Below are 16407 nucleotides of genomic sequence, written 5' to 3' on the forward strand. Positions count from 1 at the left end.
TTTAAAATAATTTGTTTCTGATCTAGCAAGCATTTTGATAATATATATCTACGATATGCTCTATTTCCTTAAAAAATGCTGAAGACATTTTCCCTATTTGAGAGTTATCTACAGGTCATTATTATACCATCTTTTCTTTTATGTGTCTACTCTAACAAATATCAGAGAAATATGTCAGATGCTACAATTTAAACTTTCATCATATCTGAAAGTATACATCTCTCAAAGTGTATTTTCAACATGAAAAGAGCTAAAATCACAATTATATTCCATTGCGTAATGTGTGTGAAATCAAGACCATAGCTTCCAAAGTGAAACTCTGGAAAACAGCAATTGCATTAACAGGAAGTATTACTTCGGGAAAGGGCTATCACCCCCCTTCACTTTCACTGCACAGCCTAAGATATACTTGAAATATTCTACACGTATTGTCAGTATCTTTGTCTAAAAAGTCAGCTTCTGGAAAATTTCAAGTTGCAATTACTTTATAAATCACAAGCCATTTTTCCTTAATCTTGCCAATTTTAATGAAGAAAAAACATTAGCATTTCAATGTACAAAAGTCCAATAAAACATGATTTTTTTCTTTTAAATCAGTGAATGGGTAAAGTCTGGGCTAAACTTATTCAACAGTAAAAGTCTTCCAATTTCCAGTAATAGAAGTTTTTTTCTGATTTGACTATAGGATAATGACAATCCAGAAATAAATAGCTATAAATACATTCATTGTTCCTACTCCAAAAATAATCACATAGGGAAGACACAAAACTGAAATTAACTTATTGGAATCTGTTTCTTTACAATGAGATATGGGCAAGTTATAGCAGAGTGACTCAAGACAGGAAAAAAACAAGTAGGGAATAAATTGGTCCAGTATTGACATTCATGAAACATACCAGTTAGCATAATTCTGCAGTTAATTCATCCTTTAAATGACACTACTCAGTTGATTTTTATTTGCTTCAGGTATACATATTGAAAGCAGTTTCCTTTGAATCTTTGCTGAGGACAGGTATAGTACCCTGGAGACACTGTAACAACCCCCTTCAGTATGCATGTGCGTATATATAATTATATACAAATAATCATGCATCCACACACACATTTGTATATCAACACTGCATGAGATGGTTAAATCCATCATCATTCATCATTGGCAGCACTTGTTCCTCTGACTTGGCCTTGATTACGTAACTGTGGAGAAAGAAAATACACAATTAAGCATTAATAGTTTCCTCAAACAGTAAGTTCCAAATAGGCAGTTTTATTAATCTCCAAGAAAAATAGGGCAGGGCAGCCAAAACATCACTGGGACTGAGCAAGTTGTACCAAAGCAATGCAAGACTTGTCAGGGAATCTTAATTTGGGTGCTGTCCTCACTGGTGGAGCCAGTCTCTGAGGAGCCTCATGCTAATCAGCAGGATTTTAAAACTGCTTTGGCTGGGCATCCCATCTGCAGTATTAAAACAGTCACAGTGGGAAACACCAACGTTAAAGTACTGGACGCAAATACTCAAAAGCTTGCAACTCTTGGACAACCTGTTTCCCACAGTAACAGTTTTAACACAATTTAGTATTTACGAATACCTGCATGGAACTGGATTTCAAGAACTTTAGAAGCTTTGAAGGTGACAGTCCACAGTTTCCCTAAATTATGTGGACTAAGTCCACATATCACTTTGCTACACAGCGCATAGCAAAATTATACTTTTTACTTTTCTGATTTGTGCCAGAAGACTAATTGCAGGCTTCAGCACGCAGTGCCAGCACAGTGATGACAACAGGTCACACACTTTGGGTTTCTGTGCTAGGTAAGCACGAAGAACCAGGTTACGTGGCCAATGCCTCAGGCATTCTGCCACCCTACCTGAGCACCTGCCCAGCCTATTACAGTGCCTGACTGGGGAGGAGGTCTCTTATGCACCCTGGACACCAAAGGTCATCTCCAAATGTTGATGACAAGGTCATCAAACAGGAGGGAGGTAAGGCCCAGAAGTGTTATCTGGGTGTATGTCCACTTATTCTGCCAGCCATTCCCATCCATCAGAACATTAATCACTTTTCTCCTTTTCCATCCAGCAGTTGACTTACACAGCTTGATTTGCCTCAGAACCTACAGAGAACTCCTCTAGACGTCAGCAGCCAAAGTGCCTCGAACGGAACCCTTCTTACGCATCTAAACGTAAAATAAAACTGTGAGCTACCACATAAAGAACCTATTGCACTGTTGGTTAGTAAGAGAGAAGTAACGCTCTACATGACTAGGATTGCTTCTCCCTGGCCAGGACCAGAACCAGCCTCAGCCGCAGCTGAGGGTTTTTGGAGACAGGGGTATACAGTTTCTTTTTGGTGGGGAAGCCTGGGAACTGTACAGCAGCTGTAAATGATGCTTCTTAGATTTTTAACAGCCCGTGATGCTTCAGCATGGAGCCACGCTGCTAGAAATACCCAATGTGGCATCTCTACCCTCACAAAGACATGAGGTAGGCCAGTCACAGTGCTTTGGCAGGGTCAGATGCTTTTCTACCATGGACCGATTAGCTGATGTGTATTTAATGAAGTACAGGTGCTCCTCATCTCCAGGAGATAGATACATAAACCAGTAAGTGAAAGAGAAAGAAAAATAGTGAGAAAAAGATGGGCTGGGATAAAGAAACTCTGGAAGAACACTGATGAAGATTCAGAGAGTAACAAAAAAAGTAACAAACGCAGAGATCCTGACTATAAAAATCGACTTAAGATGGAGAACAGGACCAACAAAGAACCGAAATGTGCACAGAATCCGAAGAGAAAGATTAGCTCAGACCAGGAAGAAAGGGTGTTAATGAGAAAGGGAATAGCAACAGAAAGCAATGCATGTAAGAAAATGTAATGCTGCCAGTATTATTAGGCTTGCTTTCTGCCGTTGTTTGTTTTTAAGCATCATAGAACTGCACAGTGCAACACACTCAAAAAAGCTGACGACTACTCTGCACGGATGGAAGCATGAAGACATTCTTGTCATATTAAGCACCTTATCAGTACATGCTCACTTCCCAGTGGTCCCTGCCATGAAACAGAAGTTTTGTGGTATACTTGGGATTTAATGAAAGTTACTGTTTAACACAATGGATGAAGCAGTTGACTATGAAACATAAAACCAAATTATTTGGGATAAAATTGGCATTCATATTTTATTTGGCAGTGACATTTTTGCCTTTAGGTTATTCTCCAATAATGTATTTCATCACAAAAACCTTGAAATTGCATCATTTATAGGTGTTTGTAGATACCCCTATTATAACAGTTGAGAAAAAAACAAGTATTTTAACAGTAGGTCCCCGCTCCTTTCACATTTCACAATACACGTGGAAAAGCTGTGTTAGTGTAACTAATCAATACATTTATCTTGTGAAAAACTGACTTTTTGAACAAGTAATACACTTAAGTTCCTAATGCTAAAGTCTTACACAACAAGCTATTTGAAATAAACTATTTGCATTGTTTTGCAAAACAATAAAATAGCAAATAAATGTTTAATATTTAAGAACAAGGATAAATGTTACACCCAGAAACACGTGATCTGGGTTTTGCTTAGGTAAGAACTAAAAAGCAGCAAATATTTTGCAAAAAGTATTTAAAAGTAGTTACTTACCAGTGAGAAATGTGAAACAGAACTTTCTCTACAAGACAAACATCCACGGTCCACAGAGACACAAGAGGGAAATTTTCTCATGCACACAGATGCGTCAACTGCTGCTTAGTCTCTCCAGTACATACCTTGTATGCACTCCCCACACTGCCACTATCCTTTCTCAGATAAATTGGACGAAGTCCGTTTCATTCCAAATAAAGAACTATGGGTGTGCAAAAGAAAACGCTTCTGACAAAAATCAGTTATAGAGAGGAAAGTGGTTACTCTTCCTCCTTCACAGACACCTAGAAATAGGTGGCTCTAGGAATAGGTTCTGGCATAAAGTAGAACTCAAGAAGAAATCCATGTGATTTGAGAGAACACCTGCCATAATCAAAAATATCCAAATGCCAATGAGAGAGCACAAGGTTTGAAAGAGCGAGTGAACATCGTTCTTTTCTAAAGCATATCCTGGGAACTGACAAAGCCTTCAGCTTATTTGAAAAGAAAGTTTGGTTTTACCAGCTCAGAACATCTACCTATTAACATGCAGAACAGTGAAGAAACACTTCTTCCAAATCCAGAAAACATCTCTACACAATGCAAGATGGCTCCACACAGTTCATAAAGTCCAAACATGGAGAGCATAACAAGCGGGGATGGAGACGCTACAGCTAGTTTTGATACTAAAAGAAAAGATGTGCTGGGCACAAACCACAAAATGCACTTCAGAACCACTCTCAACAGTAGGTCTAAAGCACCTGGCAATCTGTTTAAAGATGTCTGGCAGCCTAAATGACTTAAACTGTGCAAAAAAGCACGTTATAGCTGAAGACATATTGTGTCTTGAAAGAACCAAGACAATGGAAGGAAAGGGTTTGGGGCATAAAGCAATTGGCAAACCAGGAAGGAAATAGAATTGCAAATCCAAAGACTGCAAAGAACTTAAAAAAACAGCAGGACTTATAATGAGAAAGGTTCATGCCAAAGGTCATGCTCTGGAAAGACACTACAGAAGAATGCTTCCTGCCTAGCCTGTGATGTCCCTCTACCTCTTAAAGGAAAGAGCAGACAAGGTGCCCTATGGATGAGTTTCCTTCTAGACATCAGTCCAAAGACAGATTAGGCTATAGGTATTTGGTCCTCTCAGCCACTAAAGCATGGAAATGGATACTATCTCAAGCCCCTTAATTTTACTGACTTCCTTCTTACAATTTAAAATTCTCAGTTTTGGTGTGCTAATCAGGATGAGTGGAACAGCTGTCATGTGACATACTCAAGCTTGCTTGAAGACATCACAGAACCACAGAATCATTAAGGTTGGAAAAGACCTTTAAGATCATCAAGTCCAACCATCAACCCAACACCACCATGCCCCCTAAACCATGTACTGAAGCGCCACATCCACACGTTTTTTGAACACTTCCAGAGATGGTGACTCCACCACCTCCCTGGGCAGCCTGTTCCAATGCTTGGCCACTCTTTCAAGTGAAGAAATTTTTCCTAATATCTAATCTAAACCTCCCCTGGCGCAACTTGAGGCCATGTTGTCCTATCACTAGTTGCCTGGGAGAAGAGACCAACACCCACCTCACCACAACCCCCTTTCAGGTAGTTGTAGAGAGCGATAAGGTCTCCCCTCAGCCTCCTCTTCTCCAGACTGAACACCCTCAGTTCCCTCAGCCGTTCCTCGTCAGACTTGTGCTCCAGCCCCCTCACCAGCTTCGTTGCCCTTCTCTGGACACGCTCCAGCACCTCAACGTCCTTCTTGGCGTGAGGGGCCCAACACTGAACACAGGATTCGAGGTGCGGCCTCACCAGTGCCGAGTCCAGGGGCATGATCCCTGCCCTGCTCCTGTTGGCCACACTAGTGCTGATACAGGCCAGGCTACATGTTTGAAGAGGAAAAAGTAATCAGCTCTAATGATGATTAGAAACGAAACAAAGCAAGACTCATGATGGAAAAGAAAGATGAGAGCTCTGAATTCTAACTGACAAGTGGTAAAAAGGCACTGAATGGGATTTGTGCAACGGGTATGGTACCATAAACAAAGAGGTGGTCAGAGCAGACATTCTGGATTTAGTGACATCAGAAATATTTACCTTACAGCCACTTCCAGCTTGACACAACACAGTATGCAGAAGCTTGAATTGCATGGGTCTGCACAGGAGAATCACTAAAGGGGCTGTAATGCTCACCAGCAATTGCCCAAACACACAAAAAGGCATGGACACAACATAACTAGCGTCAATTCCCAAGCAGGTAAATCTAGATAGCACACAAACATCAACTTAAAAAAAGCTTACCGCTTCCAGCTCCTTTTGGGTTTCATCCTCCATTCTCCTAATGTCTTCCATAGTCAGATCAATCCACTTGTCAATCCAACAGAACAGCTGGCGATGAAAGTTGGTAAATATCCTTTTTTCTTGCTTTAAGAAGATAAACAAGCATTAGATAATAGGTCTACATTTTGCCAAAGACTGGTGAAGTGATCTCAGCTGTTCAATTTATAATTTTTAGGAGCATGCTATTTCACACTGCTACAGGTTCAGCCCCCTCACATTCCTGAATCCAATTTAAAATCATCTCATTTCTCACATGTTTTAACATGGGGGGAAAAAAAAGAACAAATTTCACTATCAAAAAAGTCTCAAGAAAGTTCATCAATTCAAGTTACTTCAAAATGCTGAAGAATCCTTTTAAAATCTGTTCTAGCTCTCCAAGATAGCACTAGACAGAATAAACGTAGCATCACAACAGCTAGAATATTTAGCATGAACTGTACAAAAAAAATCTACAACAGAGCTGTTGCACGTTCTGTGCTCATTGTTAAAAAAACGAAGAATGGCCAATTCCTAAAGCCAGAATGAAGCACAAAGGGAAGTGTTTCTGACTCCAAAGATGGCACACTTGCAATTTGTACCAAATTAGCATCCCAGTAATATCTGACATGCAGTTTCAAAGGTACAAAAACCTTGAGAGTACAAATATTCAAGCTAAGGATTCCACAGCCCTTTCATTAAAGTATGCATATCTGTGTTCTGAATTGATGTCCTGGTTTTGGCTGTCCTATTAAACTGTTTTTATCTCAACCCACGAGTTTTTCCCATTTTATCCCCTGTCCCACTGGGGCACGGGGGAGTGAGTGAGTGAGCGCCTGCATGGTGCTTAATTGCTGTCTGGGGCTAAACTATGACAATCAATCACAGTAAGAATATTTTCACTGTACCTCTTCTACTTAAACGCGTAGGTTTTACATTTCAAAACACCTGCCGTCCCCAAAACCCCACTGTATTATGTTGAAGAACTGCGACTTGACAGTTCAGTTCATCTTTAGTGCCTTGGAATCTCAACTTTTATAATGGTGACTTGGATGATGAAAGATGCATCATACAAACCAATCAATTGGCAGAATTACCAGTATTGCTTCTGACTGCTCTGATAAAAGTAGTTGTGTATATACAACACAGAAATCTATTTTACTACTAAAACTTGGACTTCTGCATGTATTGAATTACGTCTTGTTCATCTGCTCTCAGATTTTGCATCGCTCAAGATGCTGACTGTCTTCAAAAACAATGCTAATCAATCTAACATATGGTTCTCAACAACTAGCAGAGAGAGAGAACTTCTGCTGAAGAATCAGCTTCAGGTGAAGCAAGGCTAAAAAAACCCCTCATATCTTCAAATACATCAGACCACAGAACCAGCCTTGGCTCTTCTGCTCAGCTTATTCCCTAACACTGTTCCGTTTGAAATGTGTGATGGGCAACTGTTTCCCAAAACCACCACCACACTAAAGACAGTCTCCCATGTCTCCTTACCCTTACTTTGTACTGTGGCCATCACAAGCTACTCTCTGCATCTCATTCTCAATTACTATTGTTTGAAGCTTTTCTCTTTTGCTATCACATTGAAATTCATGAACATTTCATGCAGTTAGCTATGTGGTCCACTCAGAGCTAAGGGCCCTAGTTACCACAATGTAAAAGGTCTAGTGTTGGTTGTCTGTGAGGAAACACCATGCACAATTGTTGCTGGAATATCATGTTTTGGTTAACTTATTGTTACAGCACATTTTGTCTGGATTGGAAAGAACTAGCATGATGGTCTAGATTAAACACTTTGCCTACACGTAAGTTTACATTCTAAATATTCAGTCATACTTTAAAAAAAAAATTTTACAATTCATATCCTGATAATACAGTAGTAATGGAATAAGACGCAAGCATAATTTGACAAAACACCACAACCACCAAATAAATCCTAGTGCACTGGATTCTACCTGCGTCATACCTGGTTTTGCAAGTGTTCAATTAAAAAAAAAACAAACAACTTTAGAATTAGCAGAAACACAAGAACAGTTTCATAAGAAAACTAGAACATAAAATACTAGAGAAACACCAGCACATGTTTTATGCAACTTTCAACTTATGAGAAAAAAAAAGAATCAAAGAACTCTTTTCCTGGCAAGTGTTGTTGCTTACAAAATCGAGTGTTAAACCTACATAACACAGACTCCACACTTATACTTTTGTTTTTTTAACTTAGAAAGTTATTCTAGTACCACCAGCAAAACACCACCGCTAGTAGATCCAAGACAGAAATGGCTGTACTTGCTGAAGAAATGAACAGAAGTTGCTTGACCGTAAGCAACAGGAAACTTCATCACTCTTGCTCCTCAAAAACCCCTCAAGTCAACACAGAACCATCCTGCCTACCTACCTGCCCTCCAATTCCACCTCCCTACCAACATCCCAACAACGGAGAAGCACTTACCTTTTGTATAAAGTTTTCAACTTTGTTCTGCAATCCCCACCATTTAAATTTGATAGTCACCAGCTTGTAAGCACACATTTTAGGACACTCTTCATCAGTTGCTAGCTCTTTCTGTTTACGGATAATGGGAGAGAATTTTTAATTTTTTAAAGATTACTTCAGTTAAATTAATTTAATTATTATAAATTACAATTGTAAGTATTAGAGTAGAATTATAAATGCAATTGATTTACAGTAAATTAATTTATTTAAATTATAACGATTATAAATTATAATTCTGAGTATAATTAAACTTATCATAATACTTAGAACTCTAAATATTAGTAAATACTTAGCACTGTACTCTGAACATAGGGTAATAGGGATTAACAAACAATCAGGTTGAATCTGTAAGACAATTCCATCCATGCTGCAAACATATACTGTAAATCTTAGTCTTAACATGGATTTAATTTTCATTACTTCCACTGTAATACACTTTCTGACATTTTGAAAGGACAATGAAGCTTGATTATAATAGCTAGCACCAAATTGTTTCTTACTTTTTGGTCTATTGTGCAACACTGAGTTGTATCAAGTTGCTCAGTACAAGGGTGGAAAACATAGATACTAGAAAAGATTCAGATAACAAAAAGTGCATAACCACCCCGCAAGTTTGCTTCTCACAAAAGCGTAAAACTTAAGCTTGCTGCAGTTCTGCTCTGCCCATGCAGACACTGGCATGGTCTCCCCTCTTCCTCTCCCCCTCGCATCCCTCTCCTGCAGACAATGCCAGAAGGATACGTCTTACCCAGGTGTAGAGGTAATTTCTAGCTGTGGGGCATAATTTACATATTCATTTTCACATAATGAATTACAGACTTTCTGACTGCTACTATGAGAAAAACACTTCTTTATCATCAATAGCAGTAGGTGGCCTTAAGACAAACTAAAGCTCCACTTCAAAGACTGCTTGGAAAGCAGCTCTAGCTCAAGGACTTTGTGCAAAAGAAGGATCCCAAGAAGAATGAAGTGAGGTAAATTCAGGAGACATCCACCACCATTTCCTATAATTCCTAGGATTCTGTTATAGTTCCTACATCAAACAATTTTGAAGTACCTGTTAACATCATACACATCATTTTTCTACAATTCATGCAGTCAAATTTACATAATATGAGACCATATCATATTTTTAGTTTAACAAAGCATGTTAGGTTACTCCAAGCCTTGTAAAAAAGGAAGAAAAAATAAGGAAGGACAAAAAAACACTCCCACAAAAAACCTGAAACAAAACAAACACAAAAAAGGAAGCAGATACTCACTTAAAAATATATATATTAAAAAAACATAAATCTGTGGTTTGCCTTGAATAACAAGCAATTACTAGAAGAAGCCCACAGATTTTTATTCTTTATATCCACAACAAATTTCTAAGTAGAAATACTTTACAGCATTTTAAAACTAGATTCCTTTCAACAATGAAATGGACAACTCCTGTTGGTCATGCACACAGTAAAAAGATTTACTGCGAGGTATATCTAACACATCTAGAAATCTTGGTGAATAATGCATATTTACTTAAACAGAATTTCTATTACAAATACTTATCACCAGAGACTACTTAAATGAAAACCAATTATCATCAGAACACTGATGTTCTATTCATGAGAGAAAAAAAAACTGCTACTGTTTGGTGTTCCCAAAGAGCACAAGTCTATATCCATGTATTAGTAACTAAATGGAACACACAAATTCAGTGCTGCCAGTTCCAGGCATTCAAAGTTCTCCTCCTCATTTTACAGCTATTTTTAAAAAACAAACCAGTAACTCCCCACTTTCTTTAGGTCACAGAGGCCTGAACAGGCCATTTCTGCATCAGCCTCCTGCTTCCCTCCTGAGGAGGAAGGAGAACAAACATCTTAAGGCAGGACACACGTTTTCAGCACGGTTTCCAAAAATAATCCCTGTGACAATTTTACCCTGCTAGCAAGAATACTTAGCCCAGGTAGAAAGAGTATTACAATATTGGGAGTCTGGATACATGAGTCCCCTCATCACCATCTCGAAACATGCAATATACTCGTTTTTCCATGAGATTCTAGCTAATGCTCGGGCCCAGGACAAACCTGCAAGTCAGACTAAAGGTCTACCTGTCTCAGTATTTTGACAGCAGCCGATGGCAGAAACCTATGTAAAAATATAAAACCCAAGGAAGAAAATATTGATAATTCACTTAGAAACTCTACCAATCTCCACCTACTTATAAGCTCACAAACTTTCTGAAGCAGGGCTATTTTCTGTCTTGGGACACACAAAGGGAAGAATTAAGACTCTGTAGGTATGTGTAGATTGTAAAATCACAGGATTGCTGAGGTTGGAAGGGACCTTCTCTGATCACCACATGCAGGAGCCCTGCTCAAGAAGAGTCACCTACAGCAGGTTGCCAGGACCATGTCCAGTCAGGTTTTGAGTATTTCCATGGATGGAGACTCCACAACCTCTCTGGGCAACCTGTTCCAGTGTTTGAGCACCTCACAGTAAAAAAGTGTTTTCTGGTGTTCAGATGGAATTTCACATTATTTTTATGTCCATACAATTGGACTGTCACAGGATGACTTTTCATCATGTTGAAAAGACAACACTAGGAACAGCTATGGCAGCACCATACATACATCAACTGTACCCTCAGCTCTCATTAAGACAAACTGAAGTATGCAGAGCACCCAAGAGGTAGATTCGCACGCTTTTCTTCTGGTAATGCAGCTTAACGGCAGTGAAGTGTCAGGGTCAGCAGCCCACGCTCCTTCCGCTCTACTGAAACTTTCAGTGGTCCTGTTATAGCTCCTGTGCTGCCATATTGTTTCCCATCCTTTCACAAAAACCTGGTTCCCTACTTTTTTCCTTAGGTTAATGCCATGCAGCATTAAAACCACTGTACCAGCACATATGAAAGTAGAGGAGTGAATAGTCAGCACTACATGAACATGCCCCTGGAACTACAGCCTCAGTCCACAGTGGGACAAGAGACACTTTAAGTCCTCGAGTTCAGGCTGCTTCAATTTATGATCTCAGGCCAGCTGAGAACAAGTGTGATACAATGCAGTGGGAAATAGGGACTCTGCTCTGTCAGACATGTCAGACAGAGGTCAGTCATTTGACACTTAAGACCCAGGTCAAGCTGATAGCAGAAAGTTGGTGTATCTTCTGCCTACTTTCTGCTTGCACAACCACGTTTTAGGATAGGAAATTAGAGACCGAGAGCTTGCTGGTCCCATGCATCCTACTCTAATACCTGATGCTCATCTTGTTGCGTTGCAAAAAAACTAACGGTGACATCTAAGCTAGTGAAGGAGAAGAAAATTCACACCTCTCGGAGCACATCTTTCACACTGTATTTGGACAGAAACATTCATGCTGTATTTATAACTTTTTTAGGTAATGAAAAACTGAATGCTTTTACAAGAAAATTTAAGAAACCGGGGCATCATTTGCAATACATTTAAAAAAACCTCAGCATTTACTTAAGCATAATTCATCACAGTGCAGACTAAACATAAGAAGTAAAATGATGCTATTGTTAATGAGACCGTTCATTCACGGTAATGACAAAAGTGAAAAACTATATTCTAATTGGTAACTAAGGGCCTACTCCTAACAAATTGCCTGTATATCCATTTTAGTATACAACAGCTAGCTTCTCAGGTTCTATGAGGATATCTGGTGTAGCAGACAAAGTATATTTCCTTCTGGGATGGGCATATATACGTGAATTTTGGTGGCTGTGGAAGGATGTGTTTTGTGACTGGGGCACGGATGTGTTGACAAGTTTTGCGTTGCTGTTCAGGTATTGTTGGGTTCCATGCGGTATATGCTGGTCCACAGGAAATTTGTTTCTGAATTTGTGTAGAGCAAGGTTCTGGAGGAAATGGAAGAGGACCTCAGGCAAAAGACTCTGTGAAAAGTTATTTCAAGATAGGATCATCTTTACGCATGCTGCAACTGTTTAGGCTCAATTGTTAAGTATACAGGCATTCCAAAGGCGTGTATATAGGGGTGACATACATAATCTGACACTGACATATTCTGCACCAGTACTTATGCTGCCTACTAAGGAGTCAGTTCTCAAGCACAACTTTCTTGTAGATGAATATGTAAGCAAAGCAAATTCATACTGGACATGACTAATCGCTAAGCTTTCACGCTGCAGTTATACTGAGAGCCACATAAGAGTAACTCCATAATGTGTTCATGCAGAAAGGTAATACTAATATTGAAGAGCTTTCATGGAATGTAATGTCTCACATTAAAATAGACTTACCCAGTAAGGACATCATGGAAATCTGAAACACTAAATTTTTGGTCAAACTTGAGGATGGAGGAGGAGATGATGTTAAGCAAGCAGCCTGCATAATGAACTTCAAACAAAATTTCCAGTATACAGGCTTGGGTAACTGCAGCCCTGGTAAAAGGCCAGATGGCTTTACCTTGAAATAAAGTTTTGATCAAATCACCTTCCCGTGGTTACACAATTGTGTTTATTAGAAAACTGGTAAGTGACAAAAGAATGTGGAAAACTTATTTCCCAAACCAACTCAAATTACATACTCCAGACTGAAAATTTCAAGAACATAGCAGATGCATCTGTGCATGCATGCGCACACACATGCACAAATGCAAACAGCGTGTATTATTTCACTGAGGGAAAATATTTATGATGAAATACTGGAGGTTTTCATGTGCATTTTGTATACATACCACACAAGTGAAAAATACCTAGATATTCGATATGGCAAGGTGAAGACAGGCTTAGATTTAGTTGCCACTATCTTCTGCAAGTTTTTTGGTAATTCTAAATAAAACGTGCACATGTACTATCTTTTACCCTGCTCTAAGAAACAGAGTTATAACCATTTAAACGTAAGGAAGTTTCCAACTAATTTTTTGCATTTTAAGTTACCTCCAGTGGCTACCACAGCAGGCTGATGACTTACATGGAATTCACTGTAATGTATATTCAGATGTCAATCGTGAGTAAGGATAACATTAATCCAATTTCATTTGCATAGCTTTGTTTTTAGTAGTGTTATTAAAAAAGTAGCACACAGTGCTTTTGCTTACTAACACATTTGAAATTTTAACTGAATACAAAAAAGAAAAGTAGTAGTTAATTTCTGCCCTCTGTTTTAAGAATAACATTGCTAATGCTAGTCTTTAAGGCACCGTGAACTTTTTTTTCTGCTGATAAAGACTTCCTAAGGTTGTAACATCAGTTCTTAGTACCTTCCAATTTGGCCCCAATGGTCCTCTCTTCGTCTTAACCGACTGGAATAATGCAGGGTCTTCATCAGCTTTGTAGTCCTATAATATAAAAAAACCCTGAGAGTCAGAAAAAAAAACAGCCAGATTCAATATCCCACTGTATTAAGCTTCTGTTCAAGACTACCAAATTGATTTTCCTGAGTGGTTTGGAGCAGAATGGGTGGAGTTAGTCTGATTTAAGTCTGTGCTGAATATTCCATCACACCCGCTCATTCACTACATATCATCACCAGTGCTGCTCATTATCTTTTTATATTATGATAGCATGCCAGGGCTGCTCCTAGGTCAGAATTTTCTCGTGCTGCATGCACACTGTGCGACATACACTATCCTATCCTGTAAACTTTTGAGGGGAAGAGAAAGCAATAATACAGAAACCAGTGTGCTAACATCTTCCAAGCTGCAACATTATGTCCACTCCTGAGAACGCAGAACAAAAAGGGAAGGCATAAGTGAAAGCATAATCTCAAATCTGTGAGACATCACCAGGCTAAGCACAGAGAGGGCACACGGCAGCAGTCCAAGTGTCACTGCTTTACAACAGACATCACTGCCTACCGAGTTGTATACAGTGGGGAAAAAAGCTAGTATCAATAGAGTTGCAAATGACAAATCCTTCCAACATATGGATTTTCTTAATTTTACTGATGAGGGGTATGAAATGATTATTTGATAAAGATGCTACTTTGGAAATTAGGAAAGGATTAAAAACCCTAACCTTAGTAACTGAGAACACGTAAGGTTTACACAATGTATGAAAAATGTCAACCTAAGACTATCATTACACCCATGCAACCAAGGAGAACTGTAAAAGTTTAGGTTAAAGCAGAACAAATGCTTGGTAAGTGCTACACAAAAGCCCAAGAAAGTTTAGCAGAGTTTAAGGTCTTTTTTTAAAAACAATAAGGACAAAATTTGCAGAACACAGAGAAAAAAATACCACTAGAAAAACAGCTATTGGTATTCCCCTCGACTCCTGCATCAGAGTGTTCTCACAACTGCTTCTAAGATAAATTAAAACTAAACCTTCCCCTTCCTGATGCATCCCCCTATATTAAAAATTAAATACCATCAGCAGCAAGATAGACATAAATTTAAAAAAAGGCACTCGGAATATTCAAACTGAAATGTTGATGTTTCTTCTGAGGCATACTGAAATCACCTAACTACATCTCTGCTGCAGAAGCAGTGTGTTTTGAAGAACCGGTTTCCCTGGAGGACCGGGTTACAAAGTTCTTGCAGACAAAGGCATGAACATGTAAAATGAACCCGAACACTGTAACATTACAGAGCAGGAGTTGTCAGATGGAGTTATACAGGAGACCACTCTAATCTAATATTCTGCCTTAGCAGCCAGTAACAGATGCTTTATGGAAGGATGCAAATAACCCAAGACAGAGCTGTCAATTCAAGCAGTGAAGAGTTTCGTTTTCCCTATTCTGTGTTTTTTGGGTTTTTTTGTGGAAAAGATATAACCTCTTCCGTTACAGAGGATCATGTAACTGGGTATTCCTCTCCACTTTTATTCTTAGCCTCAGTTGCACCGTGTGGTGATTAGTGACTAATGAATTATGAACTGTGCAAAAGTATTTCCTTCTCCGGTTGTTCTGAAGAGATTTCGTATTTATTCTCCGTATTTATTCACCAGGAAAATCCAAACAAACCTGGGAAAAATAATCCACATGAAAGAATTCCAATCAACTTTCCTCAGCTCTCCTAAAACAGTTCCATTTCCCTATTTTTCATGGTTAACTCATGTAACTGGAATGCAACAGATAGTACTAGTGCATATAAAATTGAGGAGCTATTATATGAATTCATTGTTTCAGCTGTCAGAAGTATTGAAAATCACATGTGACACTCCAGTTTTTAATTCTAGATTCTTCCATCAGCACGGAGGAACGAAGGCTACTTCTAGACTGAAATTCCAAATCCACAGAGCAAGGCTACACAAATTAATTATTAATGCTCTCATAACCGTTTTGACATGAGGTCCTCTCAAAGAAGTCTGATTTCACTTACAGAAAATCAGCTGTTATTCTCTGATACTTTCTTCTCCCCAATTTTTTCACATTGTTCCCAGTTCTTACAATGTACCTGTCTACACTATGTATTAAAATAGGCTGAAGAAACCTTTTAATAGATTTTTTCCCCCAGCCATTCTGTAATTAATGTATCTAGAAAGCATTAATAGGTATTCAGATAAACTTCCATATTAAGCATTCAAATATATACTTTCAGAATTGAGGAAATATTTCCTAGAGACTTCTAAGTGAGTCAAAGACATTCAATCACATTGCTAATCAATATGTTTTATGAACTTCCATAAAATAGTATTTTCCTCTATTGCTCCCTCTAAACCGAAACAGTACGTTTATTTAAAGAACCCAAATAATAGCCAACCAACTTTAGCAAGGTACTCCCACAGGTGCTAAGATAAAATACTATCTACTTCACAGGGACCACTTAAGGAATCAGCATAAGCACTGTACATTAACATTTAAATTCAGCAACACTGAAATGTTAAGTCCACTCCAATTATTATTGCAGAAAGACTAATAGCAGTATTTGTCATCTGAATTTTAGTAAAAACCCCACTTAATCATGATTTTACCGGAATAAAGCATGTGTCCTTTTTACAGACATCAAAAAGAGCAAATATATTCCTTCATGTATGACAGCTTCAGCATACAGCCCTAACGCTCAATTCCTG

At 38.7% G+C, this 16407-nt stretch overlaps 1 protein-coding gene across 1 annotated transcript in view; it reads right to left on the reverse strand.

Moving 5' to 3' along the window:
- Positions 1 to 502: 502 nt before the first annotated feature.
- The window catches only part of PITPNB (phosphatidylinositol transfer protein, beta), a gene marked incomplete at its 5' end in the record, with an annotated part of 33262 nt that continues 17357 nt past the window's right edge, over positions 503 to 16407 (reverse strand). The window contains 4 exons of the mRNA XM_010293924.1: positions 503 to 1194; positions 5921 to 6043; positions 8394 to 8504; positions 13656 to 13733. Of these exons, the coding sequence (XP_010292226.1) occupies positions 1144 to 1194; positions 5921 to 6043; positions 8394 to 8504; positions 13656 to 13733 (363 nt within the window). The remainder of the gene's footprint in view (positions 1195 to 5920; positions 6044 to 8393; positions 8505 to 13655; positions 13734 to 16407) is intronic.

Source organism: Phaethon lepturus, unplaced genomic scaffold (assembly GCF_000687285.1).
Source record: "Phaethon lepturus isolate BGI_N335 unplaced genomic scaffold, ASM68728v1 scaffold8189, whole genome shotgun sequence".
Taxonomy (NCBI): Eukaryota; Metazoa; Chordata; class Aves; order Phaethontiformes; family Phaethontidae; genus Phaethon; species Phaethon lepturus.